This window comes from Onychostoma macrolepis, chromosome 12 (genome assembly GCF_012432095.1).
Source record: "Onychostoma macrolepis isolate SWU-2019 chromosome 12, ASM1243209v1, whole genome shotgun sequence".
NCBI lineage: Eukaryota > Metazoa > Chordata > Actinopteri > Cypriniformes > Cyprinidae > Onychostoma > Onychostoma macrolepis.
The window spans coordinates 16,611,812-16,620,914 of NC_081166.1; the positions used below are offsets into that span (position 1 = coordinate 16,611,812).

General features: G+C 35.8%; 1 protein-coding gene and 1 non-coding gene across 2 annotated transcripts; one reads left to right on the forward strand and one right to left on the reverse strand.

Moving 5' to 3' along the window:
* Positions 1-633: 633 nt before the first annotated feature.
* On the reverse strand, positions 634-705 carry trnaq-cug (transfer RNA glutamine (anticodon CUG)). The gene has a single exon. It is a non-coding gene; the product is annotated as a tRNA-Gln (tRNA).
* Positions 706-885: 180 nt separating this feature from the next.
* l3mbtl2 (L3MBTL histone methyl-lysine binding protein 2) lies at positions 886-9,041 on the forward strand. Its single transcript, XM_058794236.1, has 18 exons — positions 886-970; positions 1,210-1,663; positions 2,590-2,728; positions 2,820-2,953; positions 3,033-3,147; positions 3,236-3,315; positions 3,462-3,579; positions 4,391-4,525; positions 4,606-4,694; positions 4,794-5,043; positions 7,025-7,101; positions 7,232-7,336; positions 7,429-7,576; positions 7,658-7,740; positions 7,847-8,081; positions 8,166-8,231; positions 8,425-8,571; positions 8,652-9,041. Exons 2-18 carry the CDS (start codon positions 1,295-1,297, stop codon positions 8,756-8,758), a joined length of 2,397 nt encoding a protein of 798 aa, XP_058650219.1. The 5' UTR covers positions 886-970; positions 1,210-1,294; the 3' UTR covers positions 8,759-9,041.
* The last annotated feature ends 62 nt before the right edge of the window (positions 9,042-9,103 follow it).

A 9,103-nucleotide genomic window follows, 5' to 3' on the forward strand; every position in this document is an offset into this window, starting at 1 on the left:
ATATGTATAGCTAAGAACTTCATTTAGACAACTTTAAAGGTGATTTTCTCAGTATTTTAATTTTTTTGCACCCTCAGATTCCAGATTTTCAAATTGTTGTATATCGGCCAAATATTGTCAAAAATCTAAATTTTGAAAAATTGACACTTATGACTGGTTTTGTGGTCACATATAAGACCTACGAAAACTGGATGATAGGCCAAATGATATTTGTTCAAACAACTTCATATAAAAAACTTACCAATTCAATTTAACGCAGTCACGTATAAACATAAGACTCAGCTTGTAAGTTAATTTCCTGCCGTTTAGAGAACTTGTACATGCATGCAGTTGTTAATGAACTTCTTTAACAGAATGAATAATCTTTATCTTTCCACTTACAGCAAATGTTAGTAGTGTTAGTAATGCAGGTTACATTATTGACCCAGTTCAACTTTGCAAAAAGGAGGAACCATGAGTACAGGTACAGTCATGTGATTCCTGCATGACAGCTTCCAGACTGGCAATATCTTTCTTGCTTAAGTGCCCTTTTTATTATTGATATTTTTCATTGAATTATAAGTACAGTATAAACATTGTGAAACGCACTATAAAATACAACGTGCTTAATTTGTCTTACAGAAAAGAAAAGTCAGGTTCCACCGAGATTTGAACTCGGATCGCTGGATTCAGAGTCCAGAGTGCTAACCATTACACCATGGAACCACGCTGAGCCACGTCGTGTACAGTTGACTATTCGAATATTGTTGAATTAACAGTTACTGTATAATATCTAATTATAAATAGATTTCTGTATTACTAAGGCTTTTATTAAATCACATCGTATTACAAACAACCAGCGTATAAAATCATACAGATTAATAAAATCATTTTGTAATGTAACCGTTCGGGTTCTCCAGTCCGGATGATGGCGATAATGCGCTGTCCACGATAAGCAAACTAACTTACACCACATTGGATTTTCTAAGAGGTAAAGCAAGTGAGAAATGTTTTGTTGTGGAGTTCTATTTTACACACAACAATATGCATATTTTTGCTTTGCGTTTTGTTCAGTGTTTACCATTTATAGGGAGCTCTTAGATATTCTTCAAAGCTTTGTTTATATCCATGCACTATTGAATGATTGCTAGTAACCGTAAAGTAATGTGCTTTAATGTCACCTGTTGGAAATACTTAAATGTTTTAATGCTTCTTGAACGTAATTCGCAGACAACATTTGGAGCCAGCTGCAAACTATATTCCTGAAGACTCCGTGGACCTTTATTTGATCCCACACCTACATTAAAAATTGCAAATGCCTAACCGATGTGTTGCTTATGGCTGTGGGAAGTTCAGCGGGCAAAATGTCGCAATGTTCAGATTTCCCAAAGACCCCGAGGAGTTCCGCAAATGGGAGAAGCAGGTCAAGAAGACCCGAAAGAAATGGGTCGCCAAGACGTACTCCCATCTATGCTCTGAGCACTTCAGCAAAGACTGCTTTGATCCGAAATCTTATGCCGCTGCAAAGACGATGGGATTCAAAGGGCTGAGACTGAAGGATGGAGCTGTCCCGACGGTTTTCATCCGACCACCGTGCAGTAACTGCGGAGGAAGCGGTGTCTCCTGTTCCTTTTGTGAGAAGAGGAGACGCGGAGCCACCACTGAACCTCAACATCTCGCATCAGTGAGTATCCCATCATGACTCTTTCTTCTTTTAATGGAGACTCTTTGGAAAAGCCCGAAGCTGGAGGCCCAAACCTGCAGAAAGTAAATAAATATAATAATTGGAAAACTACTAAAGTTTGAGGCCAGTAACATTTCTTGAGAAATAATTAAATATTTTTATTCTGCAACGTCAGATTTAACTGATCAAAAATGACAGTGACAGTACAGACATTTATAATCTATGTAAAATGAGTACTGTTTTAGTGCTGTCAAACGATTAATCGCATCCAAAATAAAAGTTTTTGTTCGCATAATAAACTGTGTATATAATATAAATGCACACACATGCATGTATATATTTAAGAAAAATATGTTGTTTATATATTATATAAATTACATGAATATAAATATTTTTCAAATATACTCTGTATGTGTTTGTATTTATTTATACATAATAAATATACACAGAACACACATATACTATTATGTAAACAAAAACGTTTATTTTGGATGTGATAGCTTGACAGCACTATTATATAAAAAATATTAAGCAGCACAACTGCTATCAGCATTGATAATAATAAGATATGTTTCTTGGGCAACAAAACATTATATTAGAATGATTTCTGAAGGATCATGTAACACTGAAGACTGAAGTAATGGCTGCTGAAAATTCAGCTTTGCCAACACAGGAATAAATCAGATTGAAAAAATATTTAAAAAAAAATGCTTTAAACCATTACTTTAAATTGTAATATTTTACTGTATTTTTCATCAAACACATGCAGCCTTGACAAGCAAAAAATACTTAAAAAAATATTATTCCAAGCTTTTGACCGGTGGTATGTATGTGTGTGTGTATATATCAGCATTTTATTACTACTTTTTTTTTTTTTAAACCATTGTTTTAATAAATTAATAAATAACTTTGTTTTTCCTAAAAAGGATGAACAGGAATGGACATTTATGAATGACGGAGAAGAGGGAATAGTTGATGGAGAACACCACAGTCAGCAGAATTCCAGTGATGAAGATGTTCATAATTCTATGACACTTTCTTCCTGTGCAGAAAGTGATGGAATAGGTAAATTCAGAACACTTATATTAATGAACATGCACAGATGCATGCCATGAACAAGTATATGTAAACCCAACTCAATTTTATGTCTCTGCAGTTACATGTGAAATGTGTGGAACCAAAGGCACCACGGAAACCTTCTTCTCCAGGTCCAAGCGCTTCTGTAGTGTGTCATGCTCGCGTTCATACTCATCCAACTCAAAGAAATCCTCAATTCTTGCACGGCTCCAGGTGGGAATGTCTGGAAAAGTATTTTTTTATCCACATTTATTCGAACAGTGATTAAATTATTGTGTGTCTTTGTACTCAGGGAAGGCCACCCACTAGGAAGTCATCACACAAACTGTCTCTGAAATCACAGACTGAGGCTTCACACTCAAAAGTCAATGAGCAGCATCAGGAGAGCAGAGCATTTGGACAAGATGGTGAGAAAACATACAGATTACTCTTACGTTTCACTACAGTGAGCTATACAAATATCTAAATGTTGATATGGTACTGTCTATGTCCTAGCTACTTTGGCTGGGTTTGACTGGGGTAATTACCTTGAGAAAAGTGGCCTCCTCGCTGCCCCAGTATCCTGCTTCAGACATGTGAGTGATTTCTATACTCTGTGGTTCTTGCAAATATGTTCCTGTGAAAAATAAATGTGCTGAATGTTATAACAATGTGTAAACGTCCTTCACATTATTGTTGCTATTGGATTATGATGGTCAACCCATTACTCCCCACATCACAGGTACCACTCTGCGCTCAATGGGACGACATCTATGTGGGGTTAAAAGTGGAGGTTCTCAACACTCACACAGCCTTGCCGAGTAAGGTGTACTGGATCGCCACTGTTGTTCAGCTGACAGGTATATAACTCGCATATTATTAACATTTGTAATAAAATATAAACATATTTTAAATAATTATGCTATTATTCAGAAGTTTGGGGTCGGTAAGATTTTTGTGTGTGTGTGTGTGTGTGTATGTGTGTTTTGAAAAGTCTCTTATGCTTACCAAGACTGCATTTATTTGATAAATGAAAACACAGTAAAAGCAGTAACATTATGAAATATCATTGCAATATAAAATTTATTCCTGTGAAGGCAAAGCTGAATTTTCAGAAACCATTACTTAAGTCTTGCTGATTTTGGTGCTCAAGAAAAATTTCTTTGGTGAATAGAAAGTTTAAGAAAATATTTGAAATAGAATGAGATTATAAATGTCTTTACTGTCACTTTTTCCAATCAGTTTAATGTGGTCTTGCTGAATAAAAGTATTACTTCATTTAAAGAAACTTGCTGATCTCAAACGTTTTATATTTATATTTTATCAAGTCATTATAATTTCCCCAAATTTTGAGTTCGATATCTGTATCGAATTAATTAAACAGACTTGTAACAGCACATTAATAAACAAAGACGATAAAGAACCAATACTAATTAAACAAACTATCAAACTAGCCTGTCTGCATACAAAAACAAAAATGCAGTGTAGTCTGACAGTGGTTACACTGTCTGTATGTTTATATGATAACACATTTTTAAAGCTACACATTCACAGAGTAGTTTATTAGGTTGTAATAAATGTTATTTTAATAAAACATTGTATATTTAAATTAAATTCTTGGTACTATTATGTGATATTGTGTGTTAATTAGATTTGTTGTGTTTCTCTCAGGCTATATGGCTCTTCTGCGTTATGAGGGTTTTGAGGATGATGACAGCCATGACCTGTGGTGTAATTTAGGCACAGCTGATGTTCATCCTATTGGCTGGTGTGCAGTGAACAGCAAGCTCCTGGTGCCCCCTCAAGGTGAGTGTTTACACCATAGGTCACTGGGTATAAATTCTATAAAAATGCTAAATCGTGATTTTTTTTTTCCCCCCCTATAGAGGTCCACCAGCATATTAAAGACTGGAAATCCTACCTGATGGAGAGACTGGTTGGAGCACACACTCTTCCTGTTGACTTTCATGTCAAGGTGACAGCACTGGCAAATTACTATTCCATTGATGCCATCTGTTTTTCTTTCATTTCTGCATAACTGTTATCCTCTGTTTCCCATCTGTCTGTGTTTCAGATGGCAGACAGTTTGAGGTGTCCGCTCAGGCAGGGGGTTCGGGTGGAGGTGGTCGATCGCTCACAGGTGAGCCGTACTCGTTTGGCAGTGGTGGATACTGTCATAGGAGGCCGACTCAGACTGCTGTATGAGGATGGGGGACTGGGACCCTCGGGTGAAGTGCTCTCAGATTTCTGGTGTCACATGCAGAGTCCTCTATTACACCCTGTAGGCTGGTCTGAAAGAGTGGGCCACTCAATTAAAGAAACAGGTGAGAAGAAACTGTGCGATACAGACAGATAAACAAAATCTTCGTACAAACATGCAGAAAATTTGACATGAGCAAGCTGAAAAATACTGATCCCCACACATGACACACATTTGGATTTTCTTGCTATCATTCATAATTGTCCAATAAAGATATGGTTTTATAAGAAGAATTTGTTCCTATGACTTATTTATTTGTTGGCTTGTTTTAGTGAAACCATAGCCAGTCGTGGGAAGGGTATAACTGAAATGAGGGAGTGAATTAATAAAACGTTGCCACAAATAAGTTAATCCTGGGTACAAATTCTTAATTTGTCGCCATCATATTTTTATGTCATGTGCAGGGCACCGTAGAAAAAAGGAAATTTGTATCATTTATTTATTTTTGTAAAGATAATTAGGTTATACTTTATTTTAAGGTGTCCTTGTTACAGTGTAATTATACATTTACAGTAAGTACTGAGTAATATTAACTACATGTACTTACAGTGTGTGCAGAATTATTAGGCAAGTTGATATTCTGGTCATATTTTTTTTCCAAGAACATTTTACCAATTCCAAACCACATCAATCTTAATAACTACTATTGATTTTGTATTTAATAATTTATAAGTGATATATAATTGTCCATGAAGGCGATAGTCAGAAACTTCTTATTTCAGGTGTGCAGAATTATTAGGCAGGTTTTCCTTTACAGATAAAATGAGCCAAAAATGAGATTGAACTCAAGAATAAAAGTTTAAAAAAATTATTAAATGCCCATGAGAAGGATGCAATAATAGAATTAGCAAAGTTAAGGCATGACCACTGGGCAGCGAAATGCTCATTGGGTCAGCAGGGTCAGAAAAAACAGGTGGAGAAGAAAAGACACGTTAACTGCAAAAGAATTAAGAATTAAGGTGAAGAATTAGGTGAGAAACCATCAGGAACCATTTAGTCTCCAGCACCATCATTTTCCAGAACTGCAACCTTCCTGGAGTCTCCAGAATTACAAGGTGTCAGGTTCTCAGAGACTTTGCTTGGGTAAAAAATTCTTTAAAATGGCCCTCACTTAATAAGAATAACATGCTGAAGCGTTGTGAAATACATGAAGACTGATTTTGTATAGGATTTATGGACAGATAAGTTGTGAGTGACACTTGAAGGACCAGCATCACATCCTCTTGTGCCACTGTTTGAAGAATTTATCTTCCAGAATCTGGCAGTAAGTTTTGGGAACTCCAGGAAGGTTGCAGTTCTGTAAAATGATGGTGCTGGAGACTAAATGGTTCCTGATGGTTTCTCACCTAATTCTTGACATTAATTCCTAATTCTTTTGCAGTTAACATGTCTTTTCTTCTCCACCTGTTTTTTCTGACCCTGCTGACCCAATGAGCATTTCGCTGCCCAGTGGTCATGCCTTAACTTTGCTAATTCTATTATTGCATTAGTATTGCATCCTTCTCATGGGCATTTAATAATTGTTTTACTTTTATTCTTGAGTTCAATCTCATTTTTGGCTCATTTTATCTGTAAAGGAAAACCTGCCTAATAATTCTGCACACCTGAAATAAGGAGTTTTTAACTTTCAGCCTTCATGGGCAATTATATATCACTTATAAATGATTAAATACAAAATTGATAGTAGTTACTAAGATTGATGTGGTTTGGAATTGGTAAAATGTTCTTGGAAAAAAAATATGACCAGAATATCAACTTGCCTAATGATTCTGCACACACTGTACTATATGGTTGGGTTGGGTTAGGATTAGGGTTTGACTTGCATGTTACTTGCATGTAATTATGCATAATTTATTGTTATTATAATAGTAAGTACATGTAATGTGTAACAAAGACACCTTAAAATAAAGTGTTACCGCTTATTATTTTGTATGGAAGCTGGTTTCCGTCTCATATTACAAAATTACCTTTTTTTCACACTATTTTGTCACTTGTTTGTCTTATTAGGTTATTTGTAGAAAATATCATGCATATTTCTCTCACAGATACGAGTGTCAACATGAGTAGCCATCCAGCATTTCGCAAAGTCCTTCAAAACAGTGTGCCAGATCAGTTCAAGAAGGTTAGTGCATATACCATTTCACTAAAATGTTAAACTAAAATATTGTCACAATTTCTTTTTTACTATTTGTTAGTTTCAAAATCTTACGGAATGTATTTACTATGTATAATTCCTTACTCTATGCAAACAGTTGAGGACAGTGTACATGGGAGATACGTTTTTTGAGGAAGGCATGAAACTTGAAGCAATTGATCCTCTGAATCTTGGGAACATCTGCGTTGCATCAGTCCGTAAGGTACAATACAGCCACTGTTTGTTACTTTAAGCAAATAATTTCAATACCTTGTTAAAAGTATTTGCATTGACCTGGCTTATCTTATCACTCAGGTGTTGCTGGATGGATACATCATGGTAGGCATTGACGGTGTCGAGATCGGTGATGGCTCTGACTGGTTTTGTTATCATGCCAGCTCACATGCCATTTTACCTGTTGGATACTGCGAGAACAACAACATACCTCTTACCCTACCTCCTGGTAATGTCTTCAACTTCTAAAATCAGTATTTAAGTAAAAGAAATTGTTGAAAAATTGTTGAAATTGCCTCCTTTCTCATAGGTTATGATCATGCCACATTCTCATGGACGAAATATTTAGAAGAAACAGGAACTGTAGCTGCTCCACGAAGACTTTTCAACACAGTAAACCTTTTATTTTGATAGTTGAGCCATATACAGTATGTTAATGCATATGTGAGTTTATGTTTTAAGCTCATCTTGTGGTCCCTCCCTCATACGTCTTTCCAAGGATGATGTAGGCCATGGCCTTACCTCAGGTATGAAGCTAGAGGCAGTGGACCTCATGGAGCCACGGTTGGTGTGTGTGGCCACTGTTAGGCGCTGCGTAGGCCGGCTTCTCCTCCTTCACTTTGATGGCTGGGAGCCTGAGTTTGATCAGTGGGTAGACTGTCAGTCTCCTGAAATTTATCCAGTGGGCTGGTGTGAAATCACTAGCTACCAGCTGCAGCCACCCATCGGCCCGGGTAAAATAATTATAATTTTCATAGTATTCATATATGCTGTCCAAAATTTGGTTGTTACATGTTGTATTTTGCTCTCTTGTGTAGAACCACCTCAGGGTCAGGAACGCTTACACACAAGTAAAAAGGCAAAACCATTTATGGGAAGGAGGAGTAAGTTTAATTTTAACTTTAATTAATTGTTTAAAATTGTTTAATTGTAACTTTACTTCGATGAATTGTTGATTCTTAATTTAAATATTTAAAACACACGATGGTTACTTTCAACAAATTTATTAACAACTAGTTTTATATTTTGTTAGTAGCTTCCTTTCATTCTCTTATGATTCTGTATTTTTCACTTTAGAGCGAAGGTTTGTAAAGAAAAACATGAGTAAATGCACATCTAAAACCCAGCCCACTGAGAATCCAGAGAAGAATCGATCAAAAGAGGCATCAAACCCATCTGTCACTCCTCCTAGCTTACAAATAAAGACTGAACCTGAGGAAGAAAGTATGTAGTAAGCTCTCCATTCAAAAAAAACATATGTAACGTATATACTTGGTTCTTACATGATTTGTCTGTCTCTACAGTTATTGCAGTAAAAGTGAAGGTGGAGGAAATGGAAACCCCTTTATTATCCAAAGAAAGTGACAACCCAGAACGCTTCACAACTTTCAAACAGGAGGACTCAGTTTAACCCTACTCTGCTAATGTAAAAAAATATATAGATATAGGCAAGAGTGTGAAGCAGATTGTCTATTTTGTGGATTTTAATATTAAACACTAGTAGACTGTTTATTAAGCATTAATTTTTGTTCTGAAATAACACTGGTAGTCATTTAACTCAACGAAGGCGTTAAGTGTAAACTATAGGAACAGTTAAGTGATTATATTATTACTTTATTTTTATACAGTTCTCTTTTTTTCCACATTACTGAAATCTTGCAATCTTCTATTAAAATGACTTCATTTGTAAGGCACTTTCTGACTTGATTAATTTTTTGCAACAGAATTAAGCCTAAACAATCTTCAAATTCTTGGT